Source organism: Phacochoerus africanus, chromosome 9 (genome assembly GCF_016906955.1).
Source record: "Phacochoerus africanus isolate WHEZ1 chromosome 9, ROS_Pafr_v1, whole genome shotgun sequence".
NCBI lineage: Eukaryota > Metazoa > Chordata > Mammalia > Artiodactyla > Suidae > Phacochoerus > Phacochoerus africanus.
In genome coordinates this window covers 24,750,789-24,769,820 of record NC_062552.1, presented here as the reverse complement: position 1 = coordinate 24,769,820, position 19,032 = coordinate 24,750,789, and the positions used below count along the sequence as shown (strand labels likewise).

The window sequence follows — 19,032 nt, the reverse complement described above, 5'->3', positions numbered from 1 at the left end:
CTGGGTGCTGAGTATGATTCCTCCCACAGGGGTCCCACAGGGCCTAATTAATAATTTCGGCGCCCCAAGAGAAGATAGAACCATTCGAATTACACCAACTTCTGGCAGAGAGCGCTAGACCTGATAAGAATACCTACACCTCTACTGGGACATGCCCCTACCCCTACACACACACTCACACACACCCCTAAGGACAGAACGGTGTCATTCATTCTGGGCCAGGTCGGTGGACTGGAAGCAGGGACTATAGTTAAGTCCTTATTCCATAAGCCTGATTTTTTGAGTCTGTGTGTGTGAGGGGAGGAGAAGAAGGAGACGGTAAGGGAGGTAGAAATAAACAATCACATACTTTTAAAAACATCCTTAAAATACATCTTCCTGGAGTTCCCGTCGTGGCGCAGTGGTTAACGAATCCAACTAGGAACCATGAGGTTGAAGGTTTGATCCCTGGCCTTGCTCAGTGGGTTAAGGATCTGGCGTTGCCGTGACCTGTGGTGTAGGTTGCAGACACGACTTGGATCCTGCGTTGCTGTGGCTCTGGCTAGGCTGGCAGCTACAGCTCCGATTAGACCCCTAGCCTGGGAACCTCCATATGCTGTGGAAGCGGCCCAAGAAATGGCAAAAAGACAAAAAAAAAAAAAAAGTCTTCCTCCCAGCTTTGTTCCAGGTACTCTGAATGCAGAGGTCCCACCCAAGAGTTTAGGGAAAATGGTGGGGTAACCTGGCTCAGTTAACCAATGATTGGAAAATCCCCTTTAGTGAGAAAGGTGGAGGAGTGAGTTCAGGGCTAGGTTAATGGTTACCCCCTGCAAATTGTTGAGCAATGAAGCTATGGAAACCTGGAGGAGGCCAGGTGACAGCTCTAAGGCGTGTCAGGGAGGGACACACCTTCCAACCTGGGATGGGAAGAGATTAGGGACAGGTTTACCAAGCTGAGGAAGGGGAGGGAGTTGAAAGAGAAGCCTGGGGAAGGAAAGGGGAGATAACTGAGATAGGAGAAAAGCAGGAGCCAGGAGATTGAGATGGGAAGGAAACTTCTGTGATGCAGGATTTGGGGCTGTAGGCCCTGGCTTCGAACCCATGAGGCACTGATGGATGGTACCTGGAAAGGGCAGCATTACCTGACACCTGGGAAACTAAGGTAAAATACTTTGTGGGTAGCCACACCAGCTAGCCAAAGTCAATATTGATGATAAAGGCAGCTCTGGCTATAAAAGCTGTAGGAGAGAATAGAGAGGCGGGGGGGGGGGGGGGGGGGGGAAAGAAGCTGCCAAACCTGTTTGAGCTCAGGGCTGGCCCCATTTGCCCGAGGCTTCTCCCAGAGGGGAGATTTTTGTGGGGCAAATTCTCTGGTGGACATGGACCAGCTGGAGCAAAAGAGAACTCTGGAAAGTAGCGTTGCTTTGACCTTCCTTCCTCAGATGGGAGGGGTTGTGTGTGCAGATTTTGAGAGTCACCCATGGAGGAGATACCCCTCCCCCCAAAAAACCCTACATACTCCTTGTATTATTCTGCATCCTTATAGGATGGTACAATTCAAGGGAGCAAACACCAAATATATCCCTCTCTGAGGAGAGAGAAAGCCCTTCCTCCAGGGAGGAGAAAACCCACAGAAGAGGAAGCATGAAAGGAAACCACTAACTGCTGGTTCCAACTCCTCTCTTCCCTCCACCCATCTCCTCCCCCAACTCTCCCCCTTTCTTTAAGTTTCAAGCCCTGTTGGGCTCCTATGTCCTTGCACACCACTAAATGTTTTTCTGAGACTGCAGGTGTCTTGTTAGACAGAGGGCGGTGAGGAAGAAAGAGATCGTTGAATAGGAGAAAGATTCAAATGTGGAGGCTGACATATGTACAGTTTGGAGGACATACTCTTGGGCTATTTTTTAGCAGATCATCAAGAGTTTGATAGACCCTCTAAAATCAAGGTTCTTGTGGAGGAAGGAAGGGAGAGAGCTACTCTTCCTCTGTCCTCCCTGCTTCTTTATTAGTGTCCCTAAGGACTTCACTCGCCCTATTCTGTCTGATCATCACTTTTCCCCCTCATGATAGGACCAGCTATCACCAGTTCCTGGGATCAGTGCAGCTCTATTCTGGGGCCACAGTAACCCCACGCTTCCACCCCATCTCCAAGGCAACCTGTCAGGGAGAAAAGGGCAAGGGGCACAGCGAGGGGCCCCAGGGGTTGAGGGGCGGGGAGAAGTGGAAGCTTTAAAGTTGACCAGGCTACTGCCTGGGAGAGGACCTCCCCCAGTGATGAGGCCCTTGGGTTCAGCTTCCTGTTTCCCCAGCACAAGGCCTGGTTATCTCCCTTCCCCACCCCCTGCCCTAACTTTCACCATTCTCTACCCCCAACCCCAGTTTCCACTTCCAAGTCCCTCTCCTGGACCCCATTCCTTCCTGGCAGCCCAGAATTTGGACTGGAGTCCTGAGGGAACACTGGGAAAAGGAATAAAAGACCACCGTTTCCTTCTCTGATTCCCTCTTGGGGGCCTCAGGGACATGCTCAAGCACTAAGTGTCACGTTTCGCCCCTGAGGGTGGAGTGGGAGTGTCCTTTGATTCACGAAGCAGGGAAACTGAGGCAGAAGAAGTCCTGTGTTCAAGGAGACTGGCAGAGAAACAAGGAGTTTCCCAGGATTCCATCTCCTCAACACCCCCTTCCCCATCGTGTGGGTGACCTGAGAACCTCTCCTCTGGACCCACTCCCTAGATCGTCCCGCCCGCCCCCCTCGCCAGTCCCCTCCCCAGGTTCTGGGCGGGGCGGTCAGTGAGTCAGCTCCCTGATCCAGTCCAGGAGGGGGTAGAGCTGGAGGCGCTGGGTGTGGAGTCCGCAGGACTGGTCGGGAGGCCGTGTCGGGAGTGAGAGAGTCTGATCGGGCTCGAGCGGCGCTGAAGGGCCCGTCCTGGGTCTAGGGGAGAGAATCTCTTCTGTGAGACCCGCCTTCCCCAGCCCCGGCCCCTCCCAGTTCCCCCAGCGACGGCCGCTTCCTGCTCTTGGTCGCAACCATGGCTGAAGAACAACCTCAGGTCGAATTGTTCGTAAAGGTAAGATCACCTTCTCCCTTCTAGGCCCCCCTCCAAGTTCCTGGAAGGCAACTCTCACCTTTCCCCGGCTGCAGCCTTAACTCCCCAATCCCTTCCCTCTTTGACCCCCACCCCCAACTCCACGTGCAGTCTTTAGGGTGTGTTGGGGGGGTGGCTGGGGAGGGGAAGACAATTGACTTGAGTGCTGGGAATGAGAAATCTAGGCTCAACCCTGAAAAGTTTGTAAAAGTGCAAGTTTCCAGCAGCTTGGACAGGAAAAGGGAGAAAAGGGAGGGTTCTCAGGAGTTGAGAAGGTTGACCTGAGTTAAGAAGTGGGGGGACGGCAAACTGAGGAGGCCGGAAAGAGAAGGGAGTGGCGAGAAACCTACAGGGTTTGGGTGAGACAGAGGGAAACATCTGGATATGGGCCCAACAAGAAGATCAGAAAGTGAGGGGTGTAGTGAGGGAGACTTGGGGAGAGAGAGAGGGAGGGAGGGAGGGAGAGAGAGAGAGAGAAAAAGAGAAAGAGAGGGAGGGAGGGAGGGAGAGAGAGAGAGAAAAAGAGAAAGAGAGAGAGAGAGAGAGAGTGTGTGTGTGTGTGTGTGTGTGTGTGTAGCGGGGGTGGTTTCAAGGAAATGGGTGTGGTGTGGTAGGAGTCCTGGGAGTAGGACCAGGTGGATTGGGAAGAATTGGTGGGGTGGAAGGAGACAGGAGAGTGGTATGGGTAGTGTTCCAGAAGCCGCCTTAGAGAGGTGGTGATCGGGCTGAGATCCAGTGTCCTGGGGGCTTGGGGAAGTGAGAGGACAGGTGCTGGCAAGGAGATGAGAGCTGAGCTGTGGCCACCACGAGGGTAGATGCGGAGCGAGATCAGAAGGAAGAGGAGGGCTGGGTTATGGCGTTTAGAGATTTGGGGGGTGGGGGTTATAGAAGCAGAAGAAAAAGAGTCACCCCGACTCTCCATGGGTTGGTCCCATGGCATTAGCATCTCAAAACTGCAGGCGGCTGCCGCGTCAGCCCCGCACCCTTCCCCGCCTGCTCTGAGTTCTCTGCCGGCTCCCCGGCTCCCCGCCTCTTCTCTGTGCCCCTCCCTCCCTTTGGCGACCTCCCACCTCCCTCTGTCTCCGGGGTCGCACATTCTCCCCACCCTTCACTTTCCTGCCTCCTTTCTCTCCACTTCCCTTCTTTTGTTCCTCTAGCCTTTGTGCCCCAGCCCGTTGCTCCCTCAGCTTTAGGCTGAGGCTTCCCGGACAGCCATTCCTTCTCCCTCGGCGGAGCCTGGATCCGCCCCCTTAGGTGTGGTCCCCACCTCACTCTGGCACTTGCCTCAGGGGCTATTTTTACTCCTGGGTGAGGCTGCGCTGCAGAGATTCCAGCCCTGGGTCCCCCTATGGGCAAGATTATCTGGAGCCAGGGGACTTTTCCCTGGAGACCCCAGCAGTGCCCAGGGAAGAGGGAGGTGGTCTCCGCTGCCCGGGCCTCAGCCTCACGGGTCCCTGCCCCCATCCTTCCCAGGAAGGAAGCTGCTAAGACCGGAGACACAGTGAAATGAATCACCCTCTCTTAGGGGGAGGTGTCCCTGGGGGGGGGGGGAAATGAAGTCACTTACCCATTAGAGGGCAGTCCCCCTCTGTGAGCCCCTCTACATCTCCCAAGGAGTCTCTGAGCCCCTCCACCCCACCACCAGCTGCCAGAAACAGCTTGGATAGAGGTGTAGAGAAGCAGAACGGGCTTCCAAAGCCTGCCCCACCTCTCCTGTCCTCAGGCTCTACTCTCAGGCCTCTCTTGCCGGCAACTCTGGTCTCACCTCTCTAGGCACTGTGGCATGGGCTGATGTGAGAATTAAATGATTTTCTTATATGCAAAATGCTTGGAATAACACAGGGAAAGCTAACTCTGCCACCGTTAGTTTTCTCTTTCCAGGGCCTAGATCCTCCAGGTTCTCCAAAACCCATCCCCTCTGCCTACCTCCTACCTGTCCTCAACTCCCTGGGAACCGGAAACCTGCCTTTGCAGAAGAGGTTCTCAATGATCTGCCTTAGATTTGACCTAAGGATGAAAGATGTTCTCACTAATCTGGTTTAGGTCTGACAGGGTGGAAAGCCCAGTTATGGGGAGAGGTTTTAGCGGTGAGACTGAGTCATGTGTCACAACTAAACAGAAACCAACTTGGTTTGCGAGGAGATACTGAGAATGACCTGGGGATGGATGGGGTGTACCAGGCCTAACTTTGGGGTGGGGATTGCTTTCCAGGCTGGCAGTGATGGGGCCAAGATCGGAAACTGCCCCTTCTCCCAGAGACTGTTCATGGTGCTCTGGCTCAAGGGAGTTACCTTCAATGTCACCACTGTGGACACCAAGAGGTAGGCCCTCTTCTGTTCCTCTAAATGTCCCCTTGTGCACACACGCATGCACGCGTACACCCACCTGAGTCCTTCCATCCTGAAACTTTTTCCCCTCCATCCAGAGCCCCTTTTCCTGCATCAACCATCTCCTCTTCCTGATTCTCCCTAACTCCCTTTTCTTGTCCTGATGCTTGGTCTCTCCAGGCGGACTGAGACGGTACAGAAACTGTGCCCAGGGGGACAGCTCCCTTTCCTGCTGTACGGCACTGAAGTGCACACAGATACCAACAAGATTGAGGAATTTCTGGAGGCAGTGCTATGCCCTCCCAGGTATAAGGGAACTTGAAACGGGGTGCGGGGGGGGGGGGGACTGGGAGACTCTGGGAAAGAGGGGGGTTGAAGAAATGGAAAATGGAGTTGGTGGGGGGGCTGGGGCAAGAGAGCTGGGGCTCTTCCTCAAAGATATCTCATCCTCTTTCTTCCACTGACTTTCAGGTACCCCAAGCTGGCAGCTCTGAACCCTGAATCCAACACAGCTGGGCTGGACATATTTGCTAAATTTTCTGCCTACATTAAGAATTCAAACCCAGCTCTCAATGACAGTGAGTCTTGTGGGTTGGAGGCTTGGGTTCTAGGAGGAATGGAAAAGATCCATATCAGATCAGATATCAGGGAGATGGAGCACATGTTAGCAAACCTTTGCCACTGTCCTCCTGCTGCCTTATTTTTGTTTAACCCCCATGTTTCCTTGCATTCCCATTGGCCATGACATTTTTTTTTTTGCCTTTTCTATGGCCGAACCCACGGCATATGGAGGTTCCCAGGCTAGGGGTCTAATCAGAGCTATAGCTGCTGGCCTACACCACAGCCACAGCAATGCAGGATCCAAGCCACGTCTGTGACCTACACCACAGCTCACGGCAATGCAGGATCCTTAACCCACTGAGCAAGGCCAGGGATCGAACCTGCAATCTCATAGTTCCTAGTCGGATTCGTTAACCACTGCACCACGATGGGAACTCCCTGGCCATGACTTTTAAGCTTCTCTCATTTCCGAGTTCCTGTCGTGGCTCAGCGGAAGCAAATCTGACTAGCATCCATGAGGATGTAGGTTTGATCCCTGGCCTTGCTCAGTGGGTTAAGGATCACAGTGTTGCTGTGGCTGTGGCGTGGGCAGGCAGCTACAGCTCCAATTTGACCCTTAGCCTGGGAACCTCCATATGCCGCAGGTGCGGCCCTAAAAAGACAAAAAAAAAAGTTTCTCTCATTCATCGCCTAGCCTCTCCTGACCTACTGAGGACATTAGTTAGGTTGATTGCTGGCCTGTTTTCTGGCAGAAGAAGATTGTGCTTAAGAACAGTGGCCCTAGATTCATATGACCTTGGTACAGTTCCCACTAGCTATGTGACTTGGGTCAATTCATTTAACTTCTCTATAAATCCATTTCCAGATCTATAAAATGAGGATAGTAATCCCTGCTTCATGGGTTGATGTGAGAATTAAATGAGTTTTTGTGTGTAAAGTGCTTAGAATAGCATCGAGAAAACGATCTAGGAGTTGCCGTTGTAGTTCAGCGGGTTATGAACCCGACTAGTATCCCTGAGGATGAGGGTTCAATCCCTGGGATCCAGTGTTGCTGTGAGCTGTGGTGTAGGTCGCAGATGTAGCTTGCATCCTGTGTTGCTATAGCTGTGGTGTAGGCTGGCAGCTGCAGCTCCGATTAGACCCCTAGCCTGGGAACTTCCATATGCTGTGGGTGTGGCTCTAAAAAGGGAAGGAAGGAAATGAATTAAATTATTGTTAGCTATTGCTATTTTTATTATTATTATTATTTTTTATGGCCACATCTGCGGCATGCAGAAGTTCCCCGGGCCAGGAATTGAATGTGCACCATAGCTGTAACCAGAGCCACAGCAGTGACAACGCCTGATCCTTAACCTGCTGAGGCATAAGGGAACTTCAGTGTTAGCTATTATTATTATTATTTTTTTTTGGTCTTTTTGCCATTTTCTTGGGCCACTCCTGAGGCATATGGAGGTTCCCAGGCCAGGGGTCGAATCGGAGCTGTAGCCACCGGCCTATGCCACAGCCACAGCAATGCGGGATCCTACACCACAGCTCACAGCAACGCCAGATAGTTAACCCACTGAACAAGGGCAGGGACCGAACCCGCAACCTCATGGTTCCTAGTCGGATTCGTTAACCACTGAGCCATGATAGGAACTCCCAGTGTTAGCTATTACTATGTGGGACTGGCCTCACCATTAGTATTCAGCACCTCATGGGCCTTCTTGGACCATGTCAATCTTCTGATGTCCTTACCTGCCCTTTTCTTTTGCACAGACCTGGAGAAGGGGCTCCTGAAAGCCCTGAAAGTCTTAGACAATTACTTGACATCCCCTCTCCCAGAAGAAGTGGATGAGACCAGTGCTGAGGATGAGGGCATCTCTCAGAGGAAGTTTCTGGATGGCAATGAGCTCACTCTGGCTGACTGCAACCTGTTGCCAAAGCTCCACATAGTACAGGTGGGCAGTCATTGAGGGAGGAGGGGATGGTCACTGCGATGGCTCTTTAAGGGGCTCCCACACAGGCTTCCCATGACAACCTCTGCAAAGGCAGTTTCTTTCTCACGGTGGTTTCCAATAGCAGACACTACCCTATCCCTTCTTGGCAGTCTTTGCTGGCAAGACCACTGCTTAAGGGATACAAGGTGTGGGTGCAAACAATAATATATTCCCAGTACTGCTTTCAAGAATGTTCTTCCTGTCTCTATCCTTGCCAAATCCCCAGATCAGACAGAGCAGGCTTTTCCTAAAATCAAACTTTAAGTCTCCAGCTTCAGTCTCCACTTCCTTTTGTGGAAGACGAAGACTGCTGGTTCCCATGTTTTTGTCAGAGCTCAAAGCTGTGGTGTAGTTTGTGAAACATGGACCCAAGATGAAACTGACATTGCAGCCCAATGTCAGTCTGCTGCAGAATGGTCTATTGAAAATCTGTACTAGGCACTAAAAGACATGAGGATATGTGGTATTGGCCGCAAAGGATTTGAAATCTGAGGAAAAAAAACATTCACATGAAAGTTAAATAATAATACATGACTAAAGACCAAATGAAAAGTAGGCAAAAGTTGCTATGGAAATTCAAGAGGAGAATTTTATGGTTTGTGAATTATATCTCAAAATCAAGAGAGGAAAACTAGCACCATGGATTGGGGTGATCTGAATGGGAGCTGGTGACAAATGGCCAGGATTTCAATAACTGGAGAGGAAGGGTGAAGACCTTACAAGACAACGAGGAGTTAAGAAAGCTGATTGAACATGATTCATGTGAGAGATAAGAACCATAAAGAGAAACCAGATAGTGGACTTGAATACCTGGACCAGAAGGCTAGATTTTATCCTGTAGGCTTTGGAAGAAGGGAAGGACCTAAAGCAGGGCAGCCCTTGTGACTTCCCTGAGGCTAACCTGTTTGTCCTTCTGCCCTCTCCCTGCCCAGGTGGTCTGTAAGAAGTACCGGGGATTCTCCATTCCGGATGCGTTTCGTGGAGTGCATCGATACCTGCGCAATGCCTATGCTCGGGAAGAGTTTGCCTCCACCTGTCCAGACGATGAGGAGATCGAGCTGGCCTACGAGCAAGTGGCCAAGGCCCTCAAATAAGCCTCTCCTGGGGCTCCTTCTCCCCCCTCCTCCATTTCCTCCACAAAGGCCCTGGGTGTTTTCCACATGGCTACGCAATGGAAATGGACACACTCCAAAATGGGGCAGTGGGCACAGAATCCAGGAGCATTTGTGCAGGGCTTGCTGGGGGTGGGGGGTGGGGGTGAGGAGAAAGGATGGGAGATCTGGGTGAGATTTTTATTGTGGGGTGGGGTGGGTAGGACGACGTTGTTTCAGTAATAAAATACAGAATGAAAATCTAGTGTTTTTACACAAAGGGACCTTGAAGTGTGGGTGACACAGAATGAAGGGTGGGTCAGTGACCTTGAGCTCCTGGCAGAAGCCAGGAATTTAGAAGAAGCACGTTCGTGATGGGGCTGCCATTTTTACCGCCGGTCCACTGCAGCGCTGTCTTGTGTTCCATGTCGCGTTTGCAGCCCAGCCGCCAGGGCCGGCCAGATCTGGGTGGGCCTGGGCTGCGCTCCTGGGGCGGGGCTGAATTCGAAGCAGGGGGGAAGGGGGGCGCAGTCCCGGTAGAGTGGGCGTGGCCTCCTTGAGCCCTGCCCCGTCCCGCTTAGACAATGCCCCGGAGCCGCCAGACCGTTGCGCCCCCGCCCCACTGTGGTACTGGAGCTCGTCTACCCCGGGACCCCTCAAAGCCAAAGCTCCAATCCCCGAGGCTTGGAGGCTAGGACCCTCTTCACCAACTCTGTCCTCAGGGGGGTGGGGCCCCAGCCAAGATCACGGAGCTGCGGGAGTGGGGGTGGCCGCTGGAGGTGAGTCTGGGGTGGGAGGTGTCTCTTGTGTGAGCCGGAGTTTGGGGGTGCTGGGCCCCTGCTTGCACCAGACAGTGCGGAGGGTCGATATTTGGGTGCGGAGCTGAGTCGGGGTGGACTTTGGGGAAGAGAGATCTCGAGACTGGGGGACGATCCTGGCTCCCAGTGTGGCGCCTGCTCCCCAGAACCACGCCCCCCATTCCCCCCCCACCCGGCGCGCGCCCTCGGATTTCGTTTTACACCTCTCCCAGTCCTTCGGGACTCGGTCTGGTTTACACTGGGTAGCTCTAGGGATGGAGCGATCGGCTCGGGTGGAGAGAGGATGGTTAACTCCTTAGGACCTAATTTCTCCCTCCTTGTCCCTCTTTCCCTTTCTCGTTCGGACATCCAGAACTTCCATCCCCCAGGCCCTGACTCTCTCCCCAGCTGTCTCCTGTCCCATAACCCCTTTGCGTCCCTCGCCGCATTTCGGGTCCCTAAGGCAGCGAGCAGCTGAGGGTTAAGGGGGCGGGTCTGCTGCATTTTTGGGAATGAGCGCATCCTAGCGGCTGCCAAGAGGGGCTCCCGGCCGGGACCTCTCCAAGCCCCCGAGATGGGGCAACAGGTGTTTTGGAGATTAGGGATTCCGATCTTATTCCTCCGACTCCCCCTAAAGCGGTAGAATCGCGAGGATTCTGGGTGGAGTGGGGTCGGCCGGAGAGGAAGGCTTGGAAGGGGTGGGGCGGAGTGGGAGGGGCACCCGGAGATGGCAGGAGGAAGACCCGGGCGCTCTTAACCACCCCCACTATGCCCTTCTCTGTGTGTCTCTTTCTCCTTTTTGTTTCTTCTCCCAGACCGGTGAAGTAAAAAGAGAAAACTAAGAAATCAGCGTGGCCGGAGGGGGCGTCCGTGTGGATGGGATGGGGACGCCAGGGGAGGGGCTGGGCCGCTGCTCCCATGCCCTGATCCGGGGGGTCCCGGAGAGCCTGGCGTCGGTGGAGGGTGCGGGGGCTGGCCTCCCGTCCCTGGACCTGGCCAAAGCTCAGAGGGAGCACGGGGTGCTGGGTGGTAAACTGAGACAGCGATTGGGGCTGCAGCTGTTAGAACTGCCTCCTGAAGAGTCGCTGCCGCTGGGACCGCTGCTCGGTGACACCGCGGTGATCCAAGGGGATACGGCCCTAATCACGAGGCCCTGGAGCCCCGCCCGCAGGCCGGAGGTGAGCGCCTGGGCGAGGGTTGGGGTGGTGGGAAAGGAGGATCTGGACGTCTGAGGCTTTAGGGAACAAGAGGGGTGGGAATGTCTCCGCCTCCTGACCTCTTCTCCTAGGTCGATGGAGTCCGCAAAGCCCTCCAGGACCTGGGGCTCCGAATTGTGGAGATGGGGGACGAGAACGCGACACTGGATGGCACCGATGTTCTCTTCACCGGTGAGGCTGGGGCGCCTGTACCCTAGGGCTTGGCACAGGGAAGCAGACTTGGGGAGACTGGGCCATCTCGGGCCTTGTTTCCAACTCACTCCTGCCTCGTACCTCGACGGCCTCCCCGGGCTCAGGCCGCGAGTTTTTCGTAGGCCTTTCCAAGTGGACCAATCACCGTGGAGCTGAGATCGTGGCGGACACGTTCCGGGTGAGGAGCGGGACCAGCCTTGGGCTGAGGGGAGCAGGGAGTGGACGGGGGTCTGAGGACCCCAGCGGTGGGAAGGGGAGCTGGCGGAGCAGAAAGAGGCTGAGAGCTGCCTGGTTTGAGGGCATCCCCACCCTTCGGGAATCCCTGATTACTTTCCCTTGTTCCCCCTAGGACTTTGCCGTCTCCACGGTGCCGGTCTCAGGCCCCTCCCACCTGCGTGGCCTCTGTGGCATGGGGGGACCACGCACTGTGGTGGCGGGTAGCAGCGAGGCTGCCCAAAAGCTGTCAGGGTGAGGAGAGGCGGGGCTGGGGTGTGGCAGGTTGGGGCGTGGCTCCCGGCCGGGGAGGCGGGGTCTGGGAGGCCTTGAGAATTAACTCCAACCCCTTCCCTGACTGAGCTGTCCGTCTAGTGTGCAAACGCCTGAGCAAACAGGAAGTCACTAGAAGCAGGACAGGGAACTGGAAGATTGAGGACAAGTAACATCATCTTCCCTAGTTTCAAGACTCCCTAAACCCCTTGTGGCTCAGCTGGTTAAGAATCCCACTAGTATCCATGACGATGTAGGTTTGATCCCTGGCCTCACTCAGTGGGTTAAGGGTCTGGGATTGCTGTGAGCTGTGGTGTAGGTCGCAGATGCAGCTTGGATCTGGCGTTGCTGTGGCTGTGGCCAACAGCAACTCGGATTTCACCCCTAGCCCTGGAACTTCCATGTGCCATGGGTGCAGCCCTCAAAGCAAAAAACTCTCTAAAGGGCACCTAAGTTGTGACTTGAAGGATGGATAGAACCAATAGGTGGAGCCTAGATTAGGGGAGAAGAGGATGGCATAGCAGGTGGAAAGAACTGCAAGTGAGTCAGAGATGGACATTAGCAAAGTCAATTACAGCACTTACTGCATGACACACCATAAGTGCTATGTGTTTGCTCTCATTATCATTCCACAATAATGGAACTCTGTCCCAGCCCTTAGCAGTGACAGGGAAGCCAGACTCAGTTGTGAGAGGATCTGAGCCTTGCACACGCCCTCTCTCCTCTCTCCCAGGCAATGGCAGTGTTGACGGATCATCCCTATGCCTCCCTGACCCTCCCAGATGACGCAGCGGCTGACTGTCTCTTTCTGCGTCCTGGGCTGCCGGGAGTGCCCCCGTTCCTCCTGCACCGTGGAGGTGGGGATCTACCCAACAGCCAGGAGGTGAGAAAAGGCGGGAGCTCCTCCACCACCACCAAAAACAATAGCCAAAGAATTGAGGCTCAGGCCTTCCTAGTGGGAGAAAGAAGGGGGTACCTTCCCTAGAAGCCTGGGTGGGGCCACTCTGAACTGGCTGGAAAGGGGTCTTGGCTGTGGGCCCTGGGGTCTTATTCCCTTCTCCCCACACACTGTCCTTGTAGGCACTGCAGAAGCTCTCTGACGTCACCCTGGTACCTGTGTCCTGCTCGGAACTGGAGAAGGCGGGCGCTGGGCTCAGCTCCCTCTGCCTGGTGCTCAGCACACGCCCCCACAGCTGAGAACCTGGCCTTGGGTTCCTGGCTGGCTAGGGGTAGGGCGGCATAGGAGTAGAAGGGGAAGGAGGGTTAGATGGAGGATGGCAAATAGGGAGTAGTGGGGAGAGGGCCCCAAGATCAGGGGAGGGCATAGGATAGAGGCCACTGGGTGACTCTTCTCCCAAGAACTAATAAAATAGAACTGACCTTTTAGACTGGGCTGTAACTGGTGTCTTTCGGGGGCGGAGGGCCAAGGGCAGGGCTGAAACCTGAGGTTGGGGGTCAGTGGTGGGAAGGAGACCTTTTTCATTCATCAAACCCTCATTCGGCACTCACTGACTCACTGTCCTGCCCTATCATTGGTGTTTGGGCACAAGATGGACAGGACAGAATCTCCATGGTGGGGAGCAACGTCCAAGGAAGCAAAGAGAAAGTATGGGTGAATCACTCACTGAATTTATCTAAATGTCAGATGATTCAGAGCCTGGGAATTAACAGCCCATCCCTAGTTGATAGGAGAAAATGACATTTCCAAGGACCTTCATTTGCACTCATTTACTGAGGCTTAGCGGTGATATACAAAGGGTCTGTTTCCTGATATCAGGGAACTCACAGTACATGAAAATTTATTAGAAGTTGAAACACAGGTTGTAATGGAACAATTCACAGGAGGCTATTGCTATGAGAGAAATAAGGGGGGGGGTCCCTTGGGCATCAAAGTTTATGCAGGGGTGGGCAAAGAGAGGCAGAAACAGCCTCCCAGAAAAGGCTACACTTGAGCTGAGTCCTGAAGATAAATAAGAATTAGCCAGGCAGATAGGAGGAGGCAAAGGGTAATCCAGGAAGAAGGAATTGCACCCAGCAAAGGCATATTTGGAGGCTGGGGAGAATTTCTACATGTTGTCATGTTCTATACGTGGAGTGACACAGAGAAGCCTGGAGAGTAGGTTGAACCCAAAGCTGAGGCCCATGGGCCCAGAGCTGAAATATTGCACTCCCAACCCACTGCCAGGAGCAGGTCAGCATTTGGGGAGGATCTCTCTGGCTTCAGGGAGGAGAGCAAAGGCAGGAGGATGATGTGGGACCACGGGAATCCAGGGAGGAAATGAGAGTAAATTCAGGTGGCAGTGCTGGGTGTGAAAAGGGGGTGGGTTTGACAATGACATTAACATAAAAAGGAGACTCAGTTTGTTGTGTGGGAGCTTGAGGAAGGAGGTCTACATGACTCCCAGTTTCTGGTTTGGGCAACTGGGTTGATCAAGAGAGAATACAAGGAGTTCCCTCTGTGGCTCATCGGTTAACGAACCCAACTAGGATCCACAAGGTTGTGGGTTTGATCCCTGGCCTCGCTCAGTGGGTTAAGGATCCAGTGCTTCTGTGAGCTGTGGTGTAGGTCGCAGACGTGGTTTGGATCCACCATGGCTGTGGCTGTGGTGTATGCCAGTGCTGTAGCTCTGATTCGACCCTTAGCCTGGGAACTTCCATATGCTGCAGGTGCAGCCCTAAAAATATATATATAAAGAGAGAATGCAGTGGCCCTAGGAGATGACAATGAGGTGGGTTTTGAACCTGCTGTGTATATGCAAAATGCCTAGGGCCAGCCAGGCAGAGATGTCTGATGGTCTGAAAATCTCATACTGGAGATCTGAACTAGAGAGAGTTCTGAGTGTCATTTGCAGAGGTGAAGGCTGAGGACAGCATCCCAGAAGAGGGAGATGGCAAATAAAGAAAAGGACAAACCTTAGAATAGCGGGGAATAGTGTGGAGGTATGGAGCAAGGAAGAGAAGCCCAGAAGGAAGACACCAACATCAAAGAAAAACAGAGCTTAAAGAAGAGTAATCAGGAGTTCCCCGTTGTGGTGCAGCAGAAAAGAACCCAACTGGTATCCATGAGGATGTGGATTCGTCCCTGGCCCTGCTCAGTGGGTGAAGGATCTGGTGTTGCTCTAGCGTGGTGTAGGTTGCAGACATGGCTTGGATCTGGCATTGCTGTGGCTGTGGTGTAGGCTGGCAGCCTCAGCTCCAATTCAACCCCTACACTGGGAACTTCCCTATGCTGCACCTGGGGCCCTAAGGGAAAAAAAAAGTAACCAAAGGCCAAGCCAGATAGATGAATGGCGGAAAAAATGGGTGTGGCTATTAGGACATCACTGGCAAGCTCTAGGAGAACAGGTGAGCAGTGGGAGTGAAGAAAAAAAAGGGAAGAGACAGGTGTAGGCCTTTGGTTCAAAGAGCTTGACTGTGGAGAGAAAGCAACAATCTAGGAGCTGTTGATGGCTGAGGATGGGGAGACAGGACTTGATCAGGTTTAGAAGGGACACCTGTGGTGAAGGAGATCTGAAAGCTGTGTGAGAAATGTGGGTAAGGAGGGACCAAGATCAGTGGCAGAGACAGCCTGGAACCCAGGCCTCCTGACCCTCAGCCTAGTGCTCATTTCTATCCCATGGTGCCTTCCTTTTCCAGTAAAGGGCCAGAAAGGAGAGGGGTGTTATGGAGAGCTGGGAGCCTCCAGCTCCTGAGGTTTGGAGTAAGGGCTTCCTTTCAAACCACAACCGCATAGATGGTGGAGGCCTCAGCAGGGACCACCCGGGACAGACGGCGCGGACTTCTGAGGGCCCTATGATCCAGGTCTGCGTAGAGCAGGCTCTGAAAGGTGGGGAGGAAGGCAGGAGGGTCTCAAAAGTCTGACTCCCTTGGGGTCTAAGCCTCTCTTTCTTGGTCCACTTTACTCAGGGATTTTGGCCAACCCCCATCCCATCCTCAAGCCCTTACCGGCTCCTGGTCCAGGTCCCCTGCAATCTTGGGCTCTTCCTCCTCTTCTGGCCTCTGGGGCTCAGTATCCACAAGTGGAACTATGTGAGGGGGACAGAGCTGAAGGATTGAGAGAAGGTAACCAACAAGGGCTCAGACTCAGGAATTGGGTGGGGAATACGCGGAGAAGGATAATGGGTAGAGTTAGTCTCACCAAATCTGGGGAGTGGTCGAGGCGGGTGAGGGGGGCGAGCGCCTGTAGAGATGGATAAGAGTCCGAGGCCACTAATCTTGTCTCACTCATTTTGGGCCCCCCGGACGCGCCAACAACCACCCAGCAGCTGGCAGGATCTGACCCCCCTAAACAACTTAGGCTCCACCCCCAAAGATAGTTCCGCCCACGCTTTGCGCCTGCTCCGCCCCAAGCTCGGCTTCCTTCGTTAGGGCTCCACCCACCAGCGCTTAGCCTCGCCCTCCAAGTTGTCGCCCTCCCTATTCTTCTTCAAACCACACCAGACGGCTCTGGACCTTCCTTAAGTCTGCGAAAGTTCTGGGCCTGCCTTTTCCGCCTCTGGTCGAGACCCTTTAAACCAGGCCCCGCCCCTCGCGCTCACCTGCGCAGGCAATAGGCCAAGCCCCCGGCTCCGAGTGCCAGCAGCAAGCCCCAGGGCCAGCAGCGGGATCAGAATCTGGAGATATCCGGACTCTGGGGCAAGGGTGGAAGCGGGGTGGTGATGAGTGCCGAGGTCAGGAGTACGAGGACAGAGAGCTAGCTCTCCCACCCAGTAACCCCCAGCCAAGGCCTCCCTCCCTGCTGGGGGCGTGTGTCCGAATTAGATCCCTCGTGCCTGAGGGTGTACACCTACCGCGGGTAGGCTCCGGAGCCTTGCAATCTGCCGGGTCCCCCAGCACGCGAAGCACCGTACGGCTCTCGTCCTTTCCGTGGCCCTTGCAAGTAAAGGTGCCCGAGTCCCCCGCGCTGAGGAGCAGCTCCAGCCGCCGAATACCAAGGCCCAGGGCACGTAGGCGGCCCACAAGGGCTGGGCGGCAGACACGGTGGGGTTTCCATTCGATGATGTCCACAGAATCCGGCGGCGGCCTTTGGACAGGCCCTTGCAGTCCGGGAAGCTAGGTGCCCAGACCCAACGGGTGGGTTGCGAGACCTCTACGCAGGAGAGATTGACTCGATCCCCGGGGCGGCCTTCCAGTGAAGCTAGGGGAGGTCAGGGGTGGTGGTTAGGGCTAGTCCACAGGGCAAGACAACCCTCACGTCTGCCTTCACCCTCTCCTCTCCCGGCATCCTGGATCTTCCTACAAACTTTCCACCCCTCAGTCGCCCCTTCCCCCTGCCTCGGTCTTTCCTCACCCGTCTCCACTCTTCTGGGATGGCTTACCCTCGGGGTTCCCCTGGGCCCTCGACAACAGCAGCGGGAGCAGCTGCAGAACCAGGACCATGGCTGGGATGTGGTTGGGAGGAAGGGGAGGCAGAGAGGCGAGTGAATCAGCGGAGGAGACCGGAGGGAAACCGGAGGGGAGTGGAGGAGGATACCAAAGGTCTGGGGGCTCCGATAAGGGGTGGGGGCGGGGCCACCAGCTGCCGGGATCCCTCAGGGAATGCTCGCCAGCAAGTTCACAGCCCTCAGCCAAGGTTCACTTAAAATTCAAGCTGGGGTCGTTTACACAAGCGCTCTCGCAGTCTGCAGACTGTTAACTCCTGCAGCATAGCGGTGGCCGGGAGCACCATGATTTCTGAATCTTGGATGTCTAAATTCAAAAATCTTTTTGGGAGTTCCCTTCAGGGCTCAGTGGAAACGAATCTAATATCAATGAGGACACAGGTTTGATCCCTGGACTTGCTCAATGGGTTAAGCATCTGGCGTTGCCCTAAGCTGTGGTGTAGGTCGCAGATGATGCTCGGATCCTGCACTGCTGTGGCTGTGGTGTAGGCCAGCAGCTACAGCTCCATTTGGCCCCTAGCCTGGGAACCTCCATATGCTACTATGTGCGACCCTAAAAAGACCAAAAATAAAATTGTTTTTAAAATTTTATCCATTTATTTTTTTCTTTTTCGGCTGCACTCACAGCATATGAAAGTTCCTGGACCAGGGATCGAACCCGAATCCTCCAGTCACCACGTCAGGTTCTTAATGCACTGAGCCACAGATAGAACTCCTAAATTCAAATCTTGACTTCACCATTTGCTAGCTAGGAATGTGTGCCAGTTGCTTAACCTTTCTTAGTTTGTTTCCTCATCTCTAAAATGGGGATAAAAGCACCTTCCTGGAACTTCCGGTGAGAACTAAATAAAGTAATACACAGGAGTACCCATCGTGGCTCAGTGGAACTGAATCTGACTAGCATCCATGAGGATGCAGGTTCGATCCCTGGCCTCACTCAGTGAGTTAAGAATCCAGCATTGCATACATGGCTTAGATCTGGCGTTGCTGTGGCTGTGGTGTAGGCAAGCAGCTGCAGCTCCAATTCGACCCCTAGCCTGCGAATTTCCAAATGCCACAGGGGTGGCCTTAAAAAAAACCCAAAATAATAATAATAATAATAATAAGTAATACCTGGAAAACACCCAGAACAATGACTGAAACATAGGAACACTATGTGCTTGCCATTATTACTATTTCTTTCTTTTTTTTTGTGATTGTTGTTGTTGTTGTTGTTGCTATTTCTTGGGCCGCTCCCGTGGCATATGGAGGTTCCCAGGCTAGGGGTTGAATCAGAGCTGTAGCCACCGGCCTACGCCAGAGCCACAGCAACGCGGGATCCGAGCCGCGTCTGCAACCTACACCACAGCTCATGGCAACGCCGGATCGTTAACCCACTGAACAAGGGCAGGGACCGAACCCGCAACTCATGGTTCCTAGTCGGATTCATTAACCACTGCGCCACAACGGGAACTCCCATTATTACTATTTCTATTCTTATTTTAGCTGCTCTCTCACTTCTCTGTGCCCAAGCTGTCCCTCCCAGCCTGCAGTGCCGCACCCAAACTGGCAGGTTTTGATTGGGGAGGCACTTTTAGCAGGTGCACAGCGCCACACCCATGGCTTCGTCAGCCCTCACTGGACTGGAGCAACCAAAGCCAAGCACAGTGGAATCCCAAGAGGTCCTGAGAATCTTCAGGGGGCCTGAGGCAGCCCCTCCTTAGCAGGCAGCTCCAGCCCATGTTTCTGCTACTGTGACATCACAGGAGCCCGTGGTGACATCACACACCCTACTCCATCATCCTGTGGCTGAACAGGGGTTGGGAAAGCCAAGTGGGGGGCTGAATTGAGATTAATTTGGTGCTCAAGTTCTGCTCACTTGCCCCTACCAAGGCCCTCCCGGGGACCGAAATTTGGCAATCAGCCTGGGTCATACCCCGTTGTCCATGTTCCAGGATCT

General features: G+C 54.0%; 3 protein-coding genes across 3 annotated transcripts; 2 read left to right on the top strand and 1 right to left on the bottom strand.

The window, feature by feature from the left end:
• The first annotated feature begins 2,778 nt into the window (after positions 1-2,778).
• On the top strand, positions 2,779-9,281 carry CLIC1 (chloride intracellular channel 1). Its single transcript, XM_047796305.1, has 6 exons — positions 2,779-3,044; positions 5,274-5,383; positions 5,570-5,695; positions 5,861-5,967; positions 7,709-7,890; positions 8,862-9,281. The coding sequence occupies exons 1-6, from the start codon at positions 3,006-3,008 to the stop codon at positions 9,021-9,023; spliced, it is 726 nt and encodes a 241-aa protein (XP_047652261.1). The 5' UTR covers positions 2,779-3,005; the 3' UTR covers positions 9,024-9,281.
• A 294-nt stretch (positions 9,282-9,575) lies between these two features.
• On the top strand, positions 9,576-13,098 carry DDAH2 (dimethylarginine dimethylaminohydrolase 2). Its single transcript, XM_047796306.1, has 7 exons — positions 9,576-9,799; positions 10,633-10,995; positions 11,106-11,205; positions 11,331-11,404; positions 11,576-11,688; positions 12,415-12,595; positions 12,793-13,098. The coding sequence occupies exons 2-7, from the start codon at positions 10,699-10,701 to the stop codon at positions 12,907-12,909; spliced, it is 882 nt and encodes a 293-aa protein (XP_047652262.1). The 5' UTR covers positions 9,576-9,799; positions 10,633-10,698; the 3' UTR covers positions 12,910-13,098.
• A 1,795-nt stretch (positions 13,099-14,893) lies between these two features.
• On the bottom strand, positions 14,894-17,152 carry MPIG6B (megakaryocyte and platelet inhibitory receptor G6b). Its single transcript, XM_047796556.1, is given in 7 exon segments — positions 14,894-15,531; positions 15,658-15,756; positions 15,851-15,892; positions 16,251-16,342; positions 16,503-16,673; positions 16,676-16,849; positions 17,031-17,152. Coding segments are annotated over 7 exon segments (744 nt in total). The 5' UTR covers positions 17,092-17,152; the 3' UTR covers positions 14,894-15,426.
• Between the last annotated feature and the right edge of the window lie 1,880 nt (positions 17,153-19,032).